We start from the raw sequence: 20,041 nt of genomic DNA on the forward strand, positions 1-20,041 counted from the left end.
TTCTTCTCTCACTCGGTTTTGGCCGAACCAAAAGAACAAAAGAGAGGCTCTCTCTCTTTTGTAACCTAAGCATATTCATTTGCAAACAAACTAGGGTTTTGAGAACAATTTTCTCTCAAAACCTAGATCTCACATCTAAAGAAACTCACAACAAATTCTCTCAATATTGCAAGGCAATTAGAGAATACATTTCTAGCACAAGGGCATAGTCTCAGACGGTCTTGGGTGTATCGATTAGGAGGAAATCTACTTTGATTTTGTTCTTAGGCCGCATCTCAAAGGACCCGAGGTTATTTCTAATGCTTTATCGTTTTTCTCATGTTTTTCGTTTTATGACAATAATCACATATAAAATTTGCGTTATAGTCCTAATTTTATAGGGTATTATACAGATATTACCCCTCACCTACCTCATGGTTGTCTTGTTGTGAGTTGAAGGGGCGGAGTGAGACCCGCTAATTGTCTCATATCGGCTATGCTATTAGGTTAGTTTAAAAAACGGTCCTAGTCTTTGTCACCTCTTTACTCGGGACGAGCAAAGGTTCGGTTTGGGGATATTTGATGTGACCATAATTTAAGCACATTTAGTCCTCGAATTAGCCTTGTTCCCATGCTTTTTAGTACATATTTGGGTTATTTATTGTCTTTAGTCCTTTGTTTTGCATACTCTTTGAGGTTTTGTGTCCTAGGTAGGAAATGAGTGCAAACCTTGCATTTTCATGGCAAAATGAAGCTAAATTGATTGAATTCAATGACCAAGCATCAAGGAGAGACAAGATTAGAAGGCCTTTGTACATACTATAGTAGATGGGCAATGATGAGAAAATATCCTTGCATCCCCGAGGAAATCCTCAAGGATTCTATGAAGAAAAAGGAAGAAAAGAAGAAAGAAAGAAGCTGTAAGACAATCCGAGTGGATTGTCCACAAGCCGCCCGTCCAAGAGGTACAATCCGAGCGTCTTCCCCCTGTGGACGCCCGTCCAATACACCCAGAATCCGCCCATCTTCCCCAGCTGGACGCCCGTCCAGAATCACCAGAATCCGCCCGTCCCGTGCCCTGGACGCTCGGATTATGAGTCAGCCACTTCGTCTTCTACGAGCTTCATGGACGGATGCGCATATTTTTCTAAGACCGGCGAAAAGGAGACCGGAGTCTCCCTAGAGACCGGCGATTCCTCAAGGATTTAATCTTCATTTAAGCCCTTAGTTAACCCTAATTTATGTACCTAATCCCCACTATAAATACCTCATTAGTCTAATTAGAAGATCATGTTCTTCTTAGCAATCTTTAGTGTAGTTAATATCAATCAAATCTCTCTTTAATCTTGTAATCAACATTTAATCAAGTTTTAATACAAGTTTTATTTCCTTAATCTCTCTCTTGTTCATCCTTTATTTTGGGTCATTGAAGATTATTTAGGTTATTATTGGGAGATTGACAACCTTCCAATCAAGCATCAAGTACTTCTTTTATTCTTTGTTTTATTATTGGAATCATTAGTAGGTATAATTCTCTTAATCCCTTTTTAATTATTGTTAATTATCTTCATTTATTCATCATGTTTCACTTTGTTGGTATGATTGACAACCTTGCTAGCATGTTCAATATGATAATGAGTGAGTAGTTTCCTTAGCTAGGGTTAATGGGTAATTAGAGGAAACCAACATGGGGAATGATTCATGCTTAATTTAATATGTTTTCATAGTTTATTTGCTTGCTTGTTGTGATCTCAACTTTTTTTTTTTTGGTGAAATGTGAAAATTATATTAATAATTAGGCAAGTTACATTATCATTCACCATACAACAACCATGCATAACCAAACTAGTACACTTAATGAACTAGAATATGACTCTTAAACCAATCATGCTCTCTATGACTACCCATAAATTGTTCAAAGCCCCTCGCCCTCAAAGTTGTAAGGCTCTGAAGTTTCTTAAGAATACATTCAGGTCTAGACACTTTATGCTCAACACGACTGACATTTCTACTTTCCCAGATCAGATACACCAGTCCAGCAATTGCAGCCATTAGCACTTGTTTCTTCAACAAAGACCTGCATCTCCACTGAATAATCCACTCTATCACATTAGGTTGCCAAGGAGCAGGGAGCCACATCTGAACCAGACTGAGGCATCTCCTACTAAACCCACACTCAAAAAACAGATGAGCTTTAGACTCATCAGCAGTCCCACAAAGAAAACACAAGCCATCAGTCAATATACCAAACCTGCCCATTCTATCTCAACTTATGCACATGTTATGTTTGATGAAATGTGAGCCTATGAATCCTTGCATTTTTTACCCATCACCTATCTTTTCAATGAGACTTGTAAGACATAAACCAACTCGAGTCTTATTAGACCATGCATATAGTTGAGTAGGAAAGACTAAGTTGACTTGTAGGTGTTGTACAATCTAATCGATTCGGCTCCGGGACCCAAACTTTCCTAGGATTGTAAGATATAAACCAACTCGATCCATCACAACAATAATTGCTTGCTTTTAATTTGAGAATATGTTTGTATGATCAATTCCCATGAATCCCCTATGACCCCATGACACCCTAGTGCTTTTTATCAATTGTTTACATCCCTTTTTGATCATCTTGCTTGTTTACTTTCATTGCTATTTAGTTTAGTGATCTTTTATTTCAAACCCTAAATTGTGACACCCTTAGACACCACTAGTTGCAATAGAAAATCTCATCTCAATTCCCGTCCCTTGGGATCCGTTCTTTACTTGCCTCTTTACTAATTGTAGAGTTGTTTGTGAAGTTATAAATTGTGTTTTGGTCTAGGTGCTCCTAACGACAAGTACTGAAAACTAAACCTCCTAAGAGGACACGACCACTTTCCTAGTGGGTGCCTAGGCCTTGGGAGGAGTACGCAGGCGCTCATCCTTTCGTGGCTGAGGTCCTTCGACCTAGGAGCTCGAGTCGGCTGCTGCTGAGGATGTCGATGGGTCCTGTGTGGTACCTGGGTGAGTGCTTGGCTCGACAGTGCTCCCGGGATGTCTTGACGGTTCCCATCGATCCTCCTCGAACGATGTTTAGGGAGCCTTCTGAAGCTGAGAGGGAGGCTGACTTGGCTGGCGTTGGTGGTGACGCCCTCCTCCTTCCTGATGAGGACTACTCGGCGTTCCTCTACGGGAGGTTGGCGTACTGGCCGGTTGTGGTAAGTGATTTGCCCTCTTTCATTTTGATTGTTTGAGCATATGATGAAGGATCATCAGTTAACGAAAGTCATCTGATCTTGCAGGAGGTCGAGGCGGCGGGAATCGAGCCCCCAGAGTACCCCGAGACCCTTGAGTACACCGACACGACGGGGATGACGATGATCTCCGAGCTACGTGACTTTGACGTGGCGGTGAGAGATGCTGGCTTGGACGATTGGCAGCATCTGATTCGGAGGGTGAGTCTTCTAGCTTGTATAGTTTTCATGTAAGAACACATTTGCTCAAATTTGCTCAATTGCTAAACATTTTTTATTTTGAAATGCAGGTCACGCCACCCCGATTCGTGGCTTTGTGGAGGGTAGCCAACCGCCTGCGGGCTACTGCCGTCGAGGCACTTGCTGGTGGCCGAGGACGTCAGGTATGAACCTTTCGTTTACTTTATTTTTGAGTTTTCTAATTTTTCTTTATGCTTGAAATGATTGACTAAGTCAGTTTTGTTGTTTGCAGAGGGAGTGCGAGCTGGAGCGAGAGCTTGTCCAGTCCCGAGAGGAGACGGCTCGCTTGCTGAGGGAGCTCGAGGTTCGTGACGCCGAGGTTGCTGCTCTCGAGGCGAGAGTTGCTGAGCTACACGGCGGCCAGCAGTAGCTTCCGCGTTGCTTCTTGTTTTTGGCTGTATTTTTGTACATTTATACATTTTTGGACTTTTGTTTCGGGGCTCGAGCCCCCAGTTTGGTGTACATATCCCTTTTTTTGGTTGTATATATGATGGCCCGAGTGCCTTTGCTGCTGGGTTGCTTTGTTTGTACCTGCAGGTTAGCTTTGAACAGGTTTGGTAGATGACGGTTTACGCCGTCATGCTGCCGAAATTTACACAGAAATCACACAGAACATATATTTGTACATATGGCCTAAATTAGCGCAAAATAATGACTCGAAAATGCAAAAGCATGACCAGAAATGAAAATGCAAAAATTTGGTCGAAAATGGCAAAAATTTGGTCGGAAATGACCGGGCGGTAGGGAGGGTTACCCCCTAAAAAAAGAAAAAAATAAAAACATATAAGTTTGAAATGCAGAGTGAAATGATTCTCCCCAAAAGGAAAAAAAACAAAAGAGAAATGTAAAGTTCGAAAAAATCATATAATTAAATTAAATACAAAAAAGTAAAAAAAATGAATAAATTAAATTAAATTGGTGAAATGATTCCCCAAAAAAGACAATTAAAAAAAGAAATGTACAAGTGTGCTAAAATGACGAAAATGTCGATATCGTCCCGAGATGCGTGCCCGGGAAATTAGGAAACACGAAATATGGTAACCTGGCGCATTTACCAAAATAATAATCCGTATGAATAGGAAATTATTCGTTGAGGAATTTAGGAAAGATCCAACGCGAAAAATCACAGAAAAAGAGTTGAGGAAGAGGCGCAAAGAAGAGCGCGTCCCTTCAAGAGGCGCAAAGACTGTTGCGCCTGTTCCCCAGTGCGTCCGTTCTGACGGTTTTAGGAAACATCTTTTAGTATAAATAGAGACGTCGAAGGAGGTTTTATTCACATAATTCTTCCATCTTTCTTCGTCTTATTACACAAAACTCCCAAAATAAGCCTACATCATGAATACTCTTGAAATTCGTCTAAAAGAGTGGACAAATGAGTTCTCTAGTGTGGAGAAGTATGACATGGGTGCTTATAATTTTGGAGCACTTTTGAGCCTGAAATTGATCAAGGTAGTCAAACCGTTTCTCGATGCTTGTCTTGGCTATTGGGACCCTAATCATCACGTATTTGCCTTTCCTGGAGGAGACATTTGCCCATTTCTTGAGGAGATTGCTGCAATTGGTGGTTGGGATCCGGAACATTTGCCTGTTATTCCCTCCACTTCTCAAGGGTATAAGAATAAGTTTAGAGACTTGCTTGGATTGGCCAGAGTTGATGTTGACCGTCTTGTGACCTGTAAAGGAGTGCGAATGTTGGATTTCATCGATCTTCATCAATAAGGCTGATCCTACTGTTTCTTATGTTGCAAGGCGAAGGGCATTCAGGTTTTGCCTACTGCATGTATATGTCCTTCAAGGGCATGTTGATGAGGACATGAGGGGCGACCCTCGTCTTTTGAGCCTGATTGAGCAAATGGAGCTGCGCAGGAGCCCAACTTGTCTGTGTTTAGGAGAGATCCTATTGGGCTTGGATAACAGGAAAGCCAACCGTGACCTACCGTATTTGGGAAGTCCCATTATTTTGCAGGTAAAAGAGTACTTTTCTTTCTTTTTCTTTTTTTTTTCTTTTTTTTTTCTTTTTTTTTTCGTTTTTTTTTTCGTTCGTTTTTTTTTTCTTTTTTTTTTTTTTTTGCTAACACCCGCTTTTGGTAGGTCTGGCTGATGGAGCGTCTTCGATTGATCGAGCCCCCAGTTAATGTTCCTTCTTACCATGCTCGTTCAATTGCAATGAGGACCAGGCTTTACATGGTGGACTTCACTCGAGTGTGCAACTACTGGGAAAACAAGTTGAAAAGTGAAGATGGCCTCTTAATTAGATGGATCGTACCATGGTGGCACCTCAAATCTGTTACTGGAGTATCTTCCCTGGATCCTACCCGAGCTGTTCGCATTCCCGGCTTGGAGTTTATGATATGCATCTTCCCGGAGAGGTTTATGAGGCAGGTTGGATAGAAGCAGATGATCCCGAAGCTTGACACTGTCCCGCGGACTGCCGTTGCGCTTACTGCGGAGACTCGAAGAGAGTGGACCATCAAATGGGCTCAGAGGAACATTTGGTTCTTGAATTCTTCTGTCAGCGCTCTATGGGTGTCAGATTCTTATATGCGGTGGAGGAAGGCTGCTACTCCGGAGGAGCGCAAGAGACTGAGGAAGCGTGAACCAGTTGACTACAAGGTTCGCGAGGTGGAAAAGGAGAAGGAGAAGCATCTGACCGAGGGAGAGGAAGAAGCCGGGTTTCGAGTTGTTCATCCTTTGAAGAAACCGAAGACTTCTCCTGCCGTTGAGATGGTGGTTGGCAAGAATGGCAAAGCGAGACCACAAGAGAGACCATTGGTGATTAGGTCGGAAGTGGCGCAGGAGCGTCCGGCTCGAGGTCGCGACAAGAAGTATGATAAAAATGACAAAGGCAAAGGCAAAGGGAAAATGGAAGAGTAGCCTATGTCTTTTATTATTATTTATTATTATTATTATCGTAATAAGAAGGTGGGGTTTTTAGAATCTTAGCCTATATATTTTTATTATGATTTTATTATGTAACGTATTATTATTATGGAATGAAATAAAAGAGGTTAATTGGTTATGAAACCGTTGTGGTTTTCTTTTCATTATTCTTGTCGAATTTCAAATGCATTTGTAAATGTCCTTCTATTTACATTTAAAGCGAATAAGTGGGTTGTATCCCGTGAAGGATTGCCTACGTATTCATTAAAAAATGAAATCAAACCCTTGCGCGTAGTTCGAGTAAATGTAAAAGAATAATTGTTCTAAGCAAGAGCTTGTAATGAACTTTAGAAAATAAGCATGTGCTTTTACTTACTCTGAAAATGCAATTGATGATATGAGAATGACAAATTGTCAAAATGCAAGAGCAAGATGACATTAGCTTGATTCAGCTTGGCCAGGGGCCGTTTATTTCGTGCCACAAGAGCGACACGTGAGGTTACGCGAGGCGCGTTTTTGCTCCTATTCTAGGCATTATAACGTTTTAATTGGTCAAGGTTTGTTGGGTTGGTAAATTCGTTCCCGTCTAGGTCTGTGATCCTAACCGCACCACCTGGAAGTATGGAGTTGACTAGGAATGGCCCGGCCCAATTAGGTTTGAATTTTCCTCGTGAATCGACAGGTAAAAGAGCCTTAATGGATTTGAGGACCAAATCTCCTTCTTTGATGTTCCTTGGCTTAACCCTTTTGTGGATGGCTCGTTTAATACGCGCCTGATATGTCTGCACATTATGTAATGCACGTAACCTTCGTTCATCCAGGAGGATGAGTTCTTCGTATCTGTCCCTCTTCCATTCGGCTTCGGGTATTTGACTTTCGAGTAAAATACGCAAGGATGGTATTTCTAGCTCGACTTGTTGTACGGCTTCCATGTCGTAGGTCAAATAGAAAGGAGTAGCCCCAGTGGGCGTCCTAACGGATGTACGGTATCCCCATAAAGCAAAGGGTATCTTGCTCGGCCAATCTCTATAGTTGTCAATCATTTTCTTGAGAATTGTGACAACGTTTTTGTTTGCTGCCTCTACCACGCCATTGGTTTGTGGTCTATATGGCGAGGAGTGGTGGTGCTTGATTTTGTACTTGGCTAGCGATTGTTCAGTCTCAGCTTGGAAATGTGATCCATTGTCACTGATGATCTCATGTGGGAAACCATATCGACAGATGATATTGGTTTGTATGAACTTTGCCACATTCTTGGCTATAAGACTGGTGTAGGAAGCTGCTTCTACCCACTTGGTGAAATAATCGATTGCTACTAGGATGAAACAGTGACCTCATGTTCCAGCTGGAGTGATCTTGCCGATGATGTCTATTCCCCAAGTAGAAAATGGCCATGGAGATGTCATGGTGTAAAGCAATGAGGGAGGAACATGTTGCACATTCCCGAAGATTTGGCAACTATGGCAATGTCTCACATATTTGATGCAATCAGATTCCATCGTGGTCCAATAGTATTCTTTTCCATCATGGGTCCACTCATGTGAGGGCCACATTCTCCGTCATGGACTTCTTCCATCACTTTTCGTGCCTGTGAATGATCAAGACAACGTAGGATTACACCAAGAGGTGTTCTTTTGTATAGCTCTCCTTGCATGAGGATGTATTTGGAAGCTAGTAAGCGGATAGCGCGTTGTCCCCTTTTGTCCATTTCTGGTGGATGGGTGCCGTTGAGTTTGAAGTTTAGGATTGCTTGGAACCAGGGTTCCTCCGCAATTTCCTCTTCATCGGTGATTTGGTGCACATAAGCTGGCTCTGATTGTCGTTCGATGCATAAAGGCATTTCTACCATACTATCCGGTATGTTAATCAAAGATGCGAGTTTTGCAAGAGCATCCGCAAATTGATTTTCTTCTCGAGGTAGATGTAAGTAGGTTACGTGATCGAAGAATTGGGCTACTTGGTCTATTCTGGCTTGATAAGGCGCCAAGCTTTCGCTTCGGATTTTCCAAGATCCCGTAACTTGATTGATGATCAAAGAGGAATCCCCATGTACTCGAAGATTCTTAATGCCTAAACTTACTGCCGCTTGCAATCCAATGAGACAGGCTTTGTATTCTGCAGCGTTATTTGTCACCTCGAAGTCGAGTTTGACATAGATTGGTGTATGCTCGCCTTCAGGAGAAATGAGCAACACCCCTATTCTGAATCCTCTCAAGTTCGATGCTCCATCAAAATAGAGGTCCCAGGAGTCTACATCTGTTTGGAGTATATCCTCATCCGGGAATAACCAAGTGTCTATCGTTTGTGCATCTTTGATGGGATTTTCTACGAAGAATTCGGCAATGGCGCGCCCCTTTATGACTTTCAAAGGTACATGTTTAAGATCGAACTCAAAGAGCATCAAAGTCCATCTCGCTAGACGTCCATTGAGAACGGGTTTCTCGAAGAGGTATTTGACAGGATCCATTTTGGAGAATATTTTGACGGAGTAGCTAAGCATGTAGTGGCGTAGCTTCTTCGTTGCCCACACAAGAGCGAGGCATATCTTCTCGAGTGGTGTGTATTTGCACTCGTACTCCAAGAACTTCTTACTAAGGTAGTAGATGGCTCTTTCTTCTTTTCCTACGGTTTGAGCTAGCATGGCGCCCGTGGCCGTTTCAGTTACCGTGAGATATAAACCAAGAGGTTGATCTCGTTGAGGTGGCATGAGCACTGGCGGTTTGGCTAGTATTTCCTTGATTCGGTCGAAAGCCTTCTGACAGTCATCATTCCGCATGGTGTGATCTGTTTTCTTTAACTTCTTGAATATGGGTTCGCAGATCATGGTGAGTTTCAATATGAATCGACTGATGTATTGTACCTTGCCTAGGAATCCCCTAACTTCTTTCTCTGTTTGAGGTTGCGGCATTTCGATTGAAGCTTTGATCATTGAAGGGTCTATTTCTATACCTCGTTGGCTAACCACGTATCCCAGGAGTTTGCCAGATGTCACTCTGAATGCGCATTTCTGAGGATTGAGCCTCATGTTGTACTTTCGTAGCCTCGAGAAGAATTTGCGAAGGTTCACAATATGTCCCTCTCTTTCCTTGGACTTGACAATCATGTCATCTACGTATAACTCAACTTCTTTATGCATCATGTCATGTAAGAGTGTCGTTGTGGTGCGTTGGTATGTAGCTCCGGCGTTGATTAACCCAAACGGCATGACCGTGTAACAGTAGGTTCCCCATTGAGTGACGAAGGCGGTATTATGCATGTCCTCTAAGGCCATATTGATCTGGTTATATCCCGCGTATCCATCCATGAAGGATAGCAACGCGTGATCCGCTGTATTATCCACTAATATGTCGATATGTGGTAGAGGAAAGTCGTCCTTAGGGCTTGCTTTGTTTAAGTCTCTAAAGTCAACACAAACACGGATTCTCCCATCCTTTTTGGGTACGGGTACTATGTTAGCCACCTAGTCTGAGTACTCGGAAACTTTGATGAACCCGGCTTTGAATTGTTTATCAACTTCTTCTTTGATTTTAAGAGCCCATTCTGTCCTCATTTTTCGAAGCTTCTGTTTCACGGGTTTGAACCCTGGTTTGATTGGAATTCTATTCTCTGTAATCTCCCTGTCGATCCCTGGCATATCTTTGTAGGACCAAGCAAAAACGTCTTTGAACTCGTGTAGGAGGTCTATGAAATTGGCCCTTTCGGTGGGGCTCAGGGTTGTCCCTATCCTAAGTTCTTGGGGTTCTAGTTCGGTTCCTACGTTGATGGGTTCAGTATCTTCTATCACGGGTCCCCCCTCCCGCTCTTGTAGTATTTCTTTGGCTATGTAGGGAGGTATTTCGATTGAGTCAGGGTCTGGGTCGTTCTCATCATCATCGTAAACAGAATTGCATTCAAGATAACACGAAGAGTAAGCAGAACCTAATTTATTCATATTAAGATTTGAGAAAAGTTGAAACAAAGAAGCCATCTGATCTGTGGTCAATGGCGGTAAAGGGACAGCGGTTGGGACATTTTCCGAACTACTGTTGCTATTCGATACTAGGCTAGGAGAAACGAGGGGAGTGGGAACGACGACAGGAGGAGACTCTCTAAGAACTTCTCTAGACTCCGACTCTGACTCCGACTCTGACTCTGACTCGAATTCATTGTCTTCTGGTTCTCCTTTGAACATCTCTCCTTCTCCAGTAGTGAGCTTAAAGAGTCTTCCTTGGTTGTTTGTCCACTTGATCGATTTTCTCCATCCTTTCTGCTGATTGGTGTTGATTTCTGTGATTAATGCGGTAGGGTTGAAGTGATCATCTTGAAGTATCATAGTAATGACCTCGTCCTGCGCGACTCTAACAAATCGATCTTCTCCAAATAGTAGACTCACAGCTTGTTCGTCTAGGCAAGGTGCTTGACGAGTCTTGACGGTAGGAACCGTTTCTGGAGGAATGAAGTAGCAATCGTGAAAGATCTCGATTCCGTCTAGCTTCCTTTCGAGATAATGCCAAGGTTCGGGAAATCCATGAAAGAATTCTTGACTTCCTTCCCTAACGAAGTATCCATTTAGGGTAGGGAGATAGGGTCGCATTTTAATTCCCACATTCTTACGGTTTTGAATTTGAGCGAGCATCTCGAGAACTTTCTCTTTGGTGGGTTTGCATCCTAATCCAAGGGGTATTCTTTGTGAATTACGCTCCTTGTAGGGGGCAATGGTGCTCCTTCGGATAGGATTCAAAGGCATCCCCGGGAAGTATCCCTGGGTTTTGAGTATGTGGTTGACCACTAGGTTAGAGTAGGGATTGAAGTATAATGGGGCCAACTCGCTTTCTATGACGTTTATGATGTGAAAGCCCCCAAGTTCATGTACTGGATCTGTAAGGACTTGATTGCTTGACTTCTTTTCGATGATTGTCTTGATGGGCGACGAAGTGATTGTCACCACCTTACCATTTAGTGGGATTTTGATTTTCTGGTGGAGTGTGGAAGTTATCGCTTTAGAAGCGTGAATCCAGGGTCTTCCCAGAAGTATGTTGAAGGATGCCTCGATGTCCACTATTTGAAAATTGACCTTTCATTCAATTGGCCCTGTGGCTATGGTTAGGTCAACAAGTCCCACCACCTTTCGTCGTGTACCATCATATGCGCGAACACCTTGATTGGTAGGAGTCCAATCTGATTCTTTCATGCCCAATTTATATGACGTTTTCAAGGGTATGACATTGACCGCGGAGCCATCATCTACTAAGGTCATTGGCACATTCTTCTTTAAGCAAATGACAGTGATATAAAGAGCCAAGTTATGACTAGCATTGAAGGGTGGCAAATCCTCATCCGAGAAAGTAATAGGATTACTTAGCTTTGGTGATACTTGGAAGACCAAGTTGACCACGTCGTCGGGTGTGGAGTTATGTGCCACATTTAGTTTGGCCAAAGCTTGCAGCAAAGGTTGGCAATGTGGGAATGAGCTTGACACTAGTTGTCAGACTGAAAGATCAGCCTTTGTCTTTTGTAGTTGCTTTAGTAGATGGTCGGTAGAGCCTTCTTCATTGTCATTTGGTGCGACTACATTGGTTGGACCGTTTGCTATGGGACCATTTTGAGAAGTATTTTGGTATGGGCGCCCTGAACGAGTAAGGTGATCTACATCTTGATATTTACAATTCTGGACTATTTCCTCGCTGATTTTGACTAAGTAGTATTTGGTGAGATACAGATCTTCGTCATCGTCGGCCCATATTCCATTGATAGTAGCAAGTTCCCTCATTCTTATGATTTCAGCTTCTAATTGGATAATTCGGTCGACTAGTTCATCAACCATGGCCACCACTTCTTGCATTGTAGTGTTTCGAGAGAAAATTAGTGGTGCACGTTCTCTAGGTGTGGCGTTGGGGCCACGTAAGGTTGCCACTGCACTCTCTAGTTCCAAGACTTGTCTATCCACACTTTTTGCCCATGCGATGAAATCAATGATGGTTGGGGAAATGGTGGAGTGGTTCCCTTTATTTTCTATTGCATGAACTTCATCTTCGACTGGGGAAATGAGATGTGAACAATCTATGGTAGATTCTTCATTTGTAATCACTAGAACTCCAAGAGGATTCTTAGTGTTGTTAGGCTTACCTCCAGGTGGTATTGGTAGGCGACCGTCTTCAATCATGTCTTGAAGTACATTTTTCAATTTGTAGCATTTCTCTGTATCATATCCCTCACCTCTATGGTATTCGCAGTACGAATTCTCATCCCAGAACTTGGATTTCTTTTCTGGTTCATGCGTAGGGCCTATGGGTTGAAGTTTCCCGAGTTTTATCAACCTTTTCAGAGCGTTGGAATATGTGTCCCCTATATTTGTGAATTTCCTTGGAGGGGTACTCTTTTTAGATGGCTCAAGGAGGTTAACTTCATCAGTCTTGCTAGTAGAGCCGTAAGAACGACTTGTTGAGCTTTGATATCCACGACCTATCGTTTTGGACAAGAGCCCTTTACGAATGTCATCTTCGATCCTTGTCCCTAGTACGATCAAATCTTTGAAAGTCTTGATGTTTTGATACCTCAAATGATTTGCATAGATGGGCTTTAGGTTGTCCACGAATTTCTCCACAAGGGTAGCCTCATCCGGACGTTCAACAAGTTGAGTACTAGTCTTCCTCCACCGACTTAGGAAATCGGTGAAACCTTCTTTGTCATTTTGGGTAAGAACCTCTAAAATGCGCATGTTGACTTGGATTTCAGCCTTATCCGCATATTGTTTAGCAAACTCGATTGCGGCATCGTCCCAAGTAGCGATTTTCTTGTAATCTAGCGAATAGAACCATTGTTTTGGGATGGTGTCCAGAGATGAAGGAAAGATCCTTAAAAACATCTCGGGTTTAATGCCCTTGATAGACATGTAATCCTTGAAGGCACGGATATGGTTCAAAGGGTTTTTATGCCCCTTGAATTTAGGGATATCCGTCATGTTGAAGTTGGTTGGCAACTTGGAACTCACGGCCTCATACTTGCAATTATTATCCCTATAAATGTCATCCCCTTTAAGATACATCAATTGCTCCTCTAAGTATTGGAGTCATTTCTCAGCTGCAGTCATACCCATGGGAGGGTTTTCGTCCCCGAAGTCATTCACGAAGTCATCAACGATTTCACTTTCTCGAGGAGGCATCCTCGTTTCTACGGCATATATTCGTCCCTCAATGGTGTCAAGGCAATCATACACTTGGTCTTGAGTAACTTGGAGACGAGCTAACGCGGTTATGATTTGATCATTACTATCCTGGAGTTGATTGAAGTTCACGTCGCTTGTTCCAGGCATCTTGGAAACTGAATAAGAGATCGACGATGAATCAAAACACGATCGACCACTCTAGCACACTTACTTGAAAAGAAATGTTTTGACTCGTGAAGTGGGAGTGTGCCACTTGTGTCAGTGAGCTTTGAGGAAATGACAAAATTTGAAGAATGTTGGTCCCAGTCAACTTTAGTGTAGTTGTAGGAGTGGACTCGAAGTGAGGTTTTGAAATGGGTTTTGAGGCCCGAATTTTGACTCGATAATTGGACAGAGTTTCGGCTTGTTTTGCGCTAATATTAGGCCCAAGTTCGAAATTTTACATGTTAAAGAAGGATTTTGAATTTTACAAAAATCGTTATGGTTTTGTTTAGAAAAGGGTGATCACGTATGGTACAAACAATATACAAGCATTATAACGGGATGTTGAGTGCATTTTAAATGGGTTTTGGTTTAAAGGGTGGGTTGCCATACCGAACAATCAAACCCGAAGGCTGTGGAGAGTCCTTGATACAAACAAGAGTAAGCACCATGGTATGGATGACGTCAATCGCTATCCATCCTTAGGCCCAAATAAGAATTAGAACCGTTTAGACGGGACGATTAGTCGAGTGGGTTGGGTTGGGCCTAGGAAGGCTGAATAAACGATCTATGAAGACCAAGTTATGAAAACCGACAATTGTCTTGTACAAACTATTCCCTAACCTTGTTCAAGTTTCACCCTTTTGGCTACACGTAAGTTTATTATCCCCAGCAGAGTCGCCAAACTGTGGACAATGGGCCCACGGGGGCGCTTGGGAGAACAAGCGTTTGCATTTGTGGAGTCGCCACTAATTTATTGTGGGAAATTGGAAACTGTTCGAATACCTCGTGTCATGTCAAGACACAAAGTAGTGACATGAACACCAAGAACTCGTTACCCTTAGCATTCTATGTCTAGAATGACTCTCGTGGATGCCAATGAACACGGATGTTCACAGAGATCTAGAGTAAGGGGTGAGGGTACGTATTAGGAAGCTCTTTTGATCGAACACCTAATCCCGCCCGCCTCGATAGCGGCCTCTACTAATGATTAGGCAAGTTATTTATACTCGATATATTGTCGATTATATGCATGCAATGCAACAACATCCATAGAATTAATCCTAGCATGTGAGAATTAACTAAGTCGGTGAACACGTAATTTAATCATACAATTAGATCGACTCGGGATTTAAGTTCAATTACATGTGAAGGCATACAAGTGATAATAAAGAAATACAATAAAAATACAATAAAGGAAAATTACAATAAAGAAAATTACAATAATTACATCGTGTTTAATGATTTATGTTAAAAATACATCTAAAACGGATAATTTGGAAAAAGAAAGAGACAGAAGTCAACCAGGAACAGGCGCAGCAGAGCTGCGCCCTCTGGAAGAGGCGCAGCAGTCACTGCGTCTGTTCCTTGGCTCAGTTCTGGCTGTGAAACCGGAATTGCGAATTGTTAATGCTCTTTGGTGATTTTAATGATTGATTAGTATTATTGACTCGGATGAAAGTGATTAACAGATTATTTACATGATTAATAGTCATAGAAACGGTAAACATGGATGAAACGGAATTAGGATGAATTATTACAAGATTTATAAGGATTAATCAATGAATTAAACAAACTAACTAATTAATTAGATTAAACATGATGAACTAATGATGAATATGATAAACAGGTGAGAATATATCAAAGATCGAATTCCAGAAACCCAATATGAGCAAATCGAATTTCTATAACCCGGATTTGACTATAATGACGAAAACCCGCGAATATTAATTATTTGGGATTTAAGTCGGGAATTTAATGACGAATTAATTACTAATGATGATGAATAATATATATGTCAAATTATTATGCTCAGATTGTTACATTAAAACAAGGAACAAATGAAAGAAAAAGAAACAAACGAACTAACAAAAGACGAAGGAAGAAGAAAGGAAGCGAGAATCTGCGCGGCCTCACGAAGAGGCGCGGCGGTGTCTGCGTCCCTTCAAGAGGCGCAGCGATTCTTTGCGTCCTTTCTCGACAGTTGTCCTCTGATAATCCGTAAAAAGGGTTTTAAACAAAGGGTTTTAGAAATCTGTTTTAATTTTATTTTCGACATAAATCTTACATTATGATTACAACAAATAAATAACAATAAATAAAAGAGAGATTTACACCCTCAGACTTACTTGTTTGACGAAACGAGATGAACTAAGTATACGTTTAGTGATGCTCGACTCGAATTTAAATGAAGTGCCCTCGTAAGAGGAAATTAAACAGATTGATTAAAGTTGATTATGGTGGAGTTGGTCAAATTGGTCGGTCATGCAAAACGAGGCTGGTACTCAGAAAGATCTGAGCTTACGTGGTCGAAAGTTCAAACACGTAGCGCCAAAAAGTAAGAACGTGGTCTAGAATGCAAAGGGAGAAGAGAAGGGCGGACACTCGCGTGAGAAATATGTGAGACCGAAGGTCTCTATTTATACTAATAACGTGGAGGAAGTAGGGTTTTCGGAGAGACTTTGGAAGTGAATCTCGAAAAGATATGAAAAGATACGAAAAATACGCAGAAAAGGACTTGGGAAGAGGCGCAGCAGGCACTGCGTCTCTTGGAAGAGGCGCAGCACCTGCTGCGTCTATTCCCAAGTGGTTTCCTCCTGCGGAAGAAAGATTTCCGTGTTTAGTTTATGGAATAACGGAATAATTTGGTTTTCCATAATATCTTGTTTGAATATTACGGGAAATTGTTTACCAAAGACTAAAAGATTTATAAAATATGGAATAGAAATATCCGGAACATTCCAGAACATTCCGACTCGGCATTTTAATGGTTGTGAGAAAATGAAGACGGTTTTAGGCCCGGACTCCAAATGTACTCTAATTACTGTCAAAGCGACCGTATCGGCACGTAGATGATAATTAAGAGGTAGACATAAATGTTTGAGCGATCACTTGACGATAAACTTACGAACTGTCACAAATCGTTCCGCGTACCAAACATGCGGCCCAATCATCACCGGGTGGTTTGCGGGAGGTGCGAAAATGAGGTATCTACACATGGTGAGCATAGTGGCAGCACTAAACACAAATACCCCGTCCGAGGGATCTTTCTCCAAGGCATTCACCTCGTCATCAACTGGCAGGATGAGGTGTGAGCAGTCCAGAGTTGGCTCAGCGTCGGAGATAGCGTGGATCCCCAGAGGGTTTGTTTTGTTGTTTGGCTTAGTCGGTGGGGGTAAAGGCAAATCTCCTTTCTCAATCATGTCTTGGATGATGTGTTTGAGTTTGAAGCAGGTTTCAGTATCATGCCCCTTCCCTTGATGGTACTGACAATAGGCATTGGGGTTCCAGAAGCGGGATTTCTTAGCGTAGGTCGGATCCGGGGTGGGTCCGATTGGTTGTAATTTTCCCTGGTCCATGGGCCTTTCCAGAGCACTTGCGTAAGTTAACCCTATATTATTGAACACTCTCTGGGGGCGCTCAACTCTCTTAATAGATGGTTCAACGAGGTTGACCTCATCGATTTTGTTTGTTTGGCCGTAAGGGCGAGATCCGGTTGAGGTGGATCCCTGGTAGCTTCTACAAGTAGTCTTGGCCAAGACACCCTTCCGGAGGTCATCTTCAATGCGTGTCCCCAGAATTTGCAGATCCTGGAAGGTCTTAATATTTTGTACCCTCAGTAAGTTGGCATACACTGGGCGGAGATTGTTGACGAACTTTTCCACCAAAGTTGATTCACTCGGTTTACTGACCAATTGAGTACTTACCCTCCTCCAACGGGTTAAGAACTTGGTGAACCCTTCCTTATCGTTCTGAGTTAGAACCTCAAGAGTGCGGGTATTGGCTTCGATTTCAACATTGTCGGCGTATTATTTGGCGAATTCAACTGCGGCCTCATCCCAAGTAGTAAGGTTTTTCGGATCAAGGGAGTAGTACCACTAGCGAGGGATCGGTTCCAAAGAGGATAGAAAGATCCGGGTGAAAAGTTCCTGTTTGACCCCTTTAATGGCCATATAGTCTTTGAAGGCACGGATATGATTGAGCGGGTCCTCCACTCCTTTGAACTTAGGCACATCAGTTAGGGTAAAGTTGTCAAGTAATTGATCCCCAACAGGTTCGAACCTTCGGTTGTTCTCAAGATGGATATTGTTACCCCGGGCTAGGAGTTGTTCTTGCAATAGCTTTAGCCTCTTCTCAGTTTCAGTCAGAGGTGGAGTATTATGTTCTCCAGTTTCTTTGTTCTCTAGGGGGTCGATACGGGTCTGGACGCAATCAAGGGTGACCTTAAGAGAGGTAAGCAGGCTGGCTAGCTGATCAGTCGTGACATCTCTGTTGTTATCATTGTTGTTGTGGTTGACAGACGAAGTTGAAGACGGGGCCATGGCTCTGAGGCAGAAAAATGGCTCACATTACAACTGAATCCGACACGGTTTAAAGACTGAACGCAGACAACACAAGGACGAGACAAAGATCAGACTCAAAAAGACGAGGGTGATCGTGTGTGGTCCCTCGGTGCTGACTCGATTTATGACGTGACGGTGTTGACCGAACTTTTGACATGAGTCCAACATAACGGCGCGACGCCATTGGACGGGTCTCATGGTGATACGACTCATAAGTAAAGACCCATAAGTACGTTTGTTTCGACTCAATAGACACGAGGCGGAATTGGAATGGTGGACTGAAGTTTTCGAAAATAGAAATTTTCAAAACGATCCATTTGTCGCTTTAATGGACGGCTTTCGAAGATAGAGATCTCTGCAAGTCGATCAGTTGAAAGGGTTATCTTAAGTTTATTTGCAAAAGATGGTTTTGAGTTTGAATCGGCTCGGAAAATAGTGTATTGTTTCCCAAGACGGTTTTTTGAAATTCAAAATTGTATGTTTTGAAAATTGGGTTTGAAATGTTTGAAGAGGTCTTGGGGACGGTGCGTGGTCCTCGGGATTTCGAAAGTGTCTCGAAAAAAGGGTGTGTGCTTTTCTCGGGTTTTGAAAGAGCCATTGTCGGCGCGAAACGGGTTAAAATCCGTGTCTAGACGCGGCGATTATAACGGCGTAAAAAGGTGATTTGGAATGGTTGTAAAAAAAACGGGTTTGAAAATCGTCATTACGACGGCCTAAAAAGGCGTGTTGAAATGGTTATAAAAACCGGGTTTGAAAATCGTCATTACGACGGCCTAGAAAGGCGTGTTGAAATGGTTATAAAAATCGGGTTTGAAAATCGTCATTACGACGGCCTAGAAAGGCGTGCAACGGTCGGCAAAAGACCGAGGTTTGAAACGGCCATTATAACGGCGCAAAAGGGTGATTTTGAAAGTTTGAAAATGACACGGAGGGACTTATGATCAAGTAGCACATAAGCACTCACAGTTCATTATATTATGCATTATGCTGACACGGGTTTTGGCTTAAGAGGGTGGGTTACACACCAAGCAATCAAACCTCGATTTGCGAGAGGGATACAAATCCAAACAAAATGTGTAAGGAGAGTGCCCTAGCCTCGTGCTCGAAAGTGATGAAAGCTCTTTGACGAAACAGAAATGTGTAACGTCAATGGTATGCTTGACTCAATCGGGATTCGAAACACGGGGATGAGAAAACTCACGCCGACGAGACGAGCCAATTGGTCGAAAAGGTTAGGTTGTGGGCCCGGACAAGGAACCCGACCGTGACCATAATATCAATTAATGCATTCCAACCAAGACCTCGTTTGAGTCTCACCATCTAGGGATCACAAAGACATAAGTGTCCTAGTTATCCCCAGCGGAGTCGCCAATCTGTGGACATGGGCCACGTCTCGGTCTGTGGTTTTGGGCCACCTACCGATCTGCGGTCACAGGCCACCTACACGCCAAGCCAATCTATGGACGCACAGTGGTCTTTTGAAAGCCACGCTCGGCGGCGTAAAAATGCTTTCGACCGGATCGTTTTAGATCGGTCGATTTCGTCTCGGTAAGGGTCTCGAAACGATTAGAGATGTTCGGAGTCGCCACCAAGCATTTGTGTTTTTTTTTTTGGTAAAAGGTAAGTATATTAAAAAAAGCGGTGTCAATGTACAATGCTCATATGATCATATTACATCAGATTCTTGCTCTCTAACCATTCAACATCAAAAATGCTTAAATGACTCTTATCTCTCTCCTTTATCCTAGCTTTCATATCATTTAGAATTCTTTTTGCTAGCCATTCAGGACGAACCAGAACCATCTCGTGTCTGCAAGTATTACGCTGCTGCCATATCCCATACACTGCACTGGTCACCATAGCATATTGTACCCCCTTTTGCACTGTAGACCCATGCCTGTTCACACACCATTCTAGTGCATTTGTTGTAGGGATGTCCATTCCACTGGACTGCTTTACCTGTTGTATTACTCGTCTGTTGTAAGAGATGTTCCTGGCTTTCACTTCTCATTCCACAAAGC

At 42.6% G+C, this 20,041-nt stretch overlaps 1 protein-coding gene across 1 annotated transcript; it reads right to left on the reverse strand.

The window, feature by feature from the left end:
• Positions 1-1,833: 1,833 nt before the first annotated feature.
• Positions 1,834-2,238, reverse strand: LOC141614231 (uncharacterized). Its single transcript, XM_074432990.1, has one exon. It carries the CDS (start codon positions 2,236-2,238, stop codon positions 1,834-1,836), a length of 405 nt encoding a protein of 134 aa, XP_074289091.1.
• Between the last annotated feature and the right edge of the window lie 17,803 nt (positions 2,239-20,041).

The sequence above is a fragment of the Silene latifolia genome, chromosome 11 (genome assembly GCF_048544455.1).
Source record: "Silene latifolia isolate original U9 population chromosome 11, ASM4854445v1, whole genome shotgun sequence".
NCBI classification, from domain to species: domain Eukaryota; kingdom Viridiplantae; phylum Streptophyta; class Magnoliopsida; order Caryophyllales; family Caryophyllaceae; genus Silene; species Silene latifolia.

Coding starts and splice junctions, on each gene's coding strand:
- LOC141614231 (XM_074432990.1), bottom strand. CDS start 2,238: ATGGGCAGGTTTGGTATATTGACTGATGGCTTGTGTTTTCTTTGTGGG.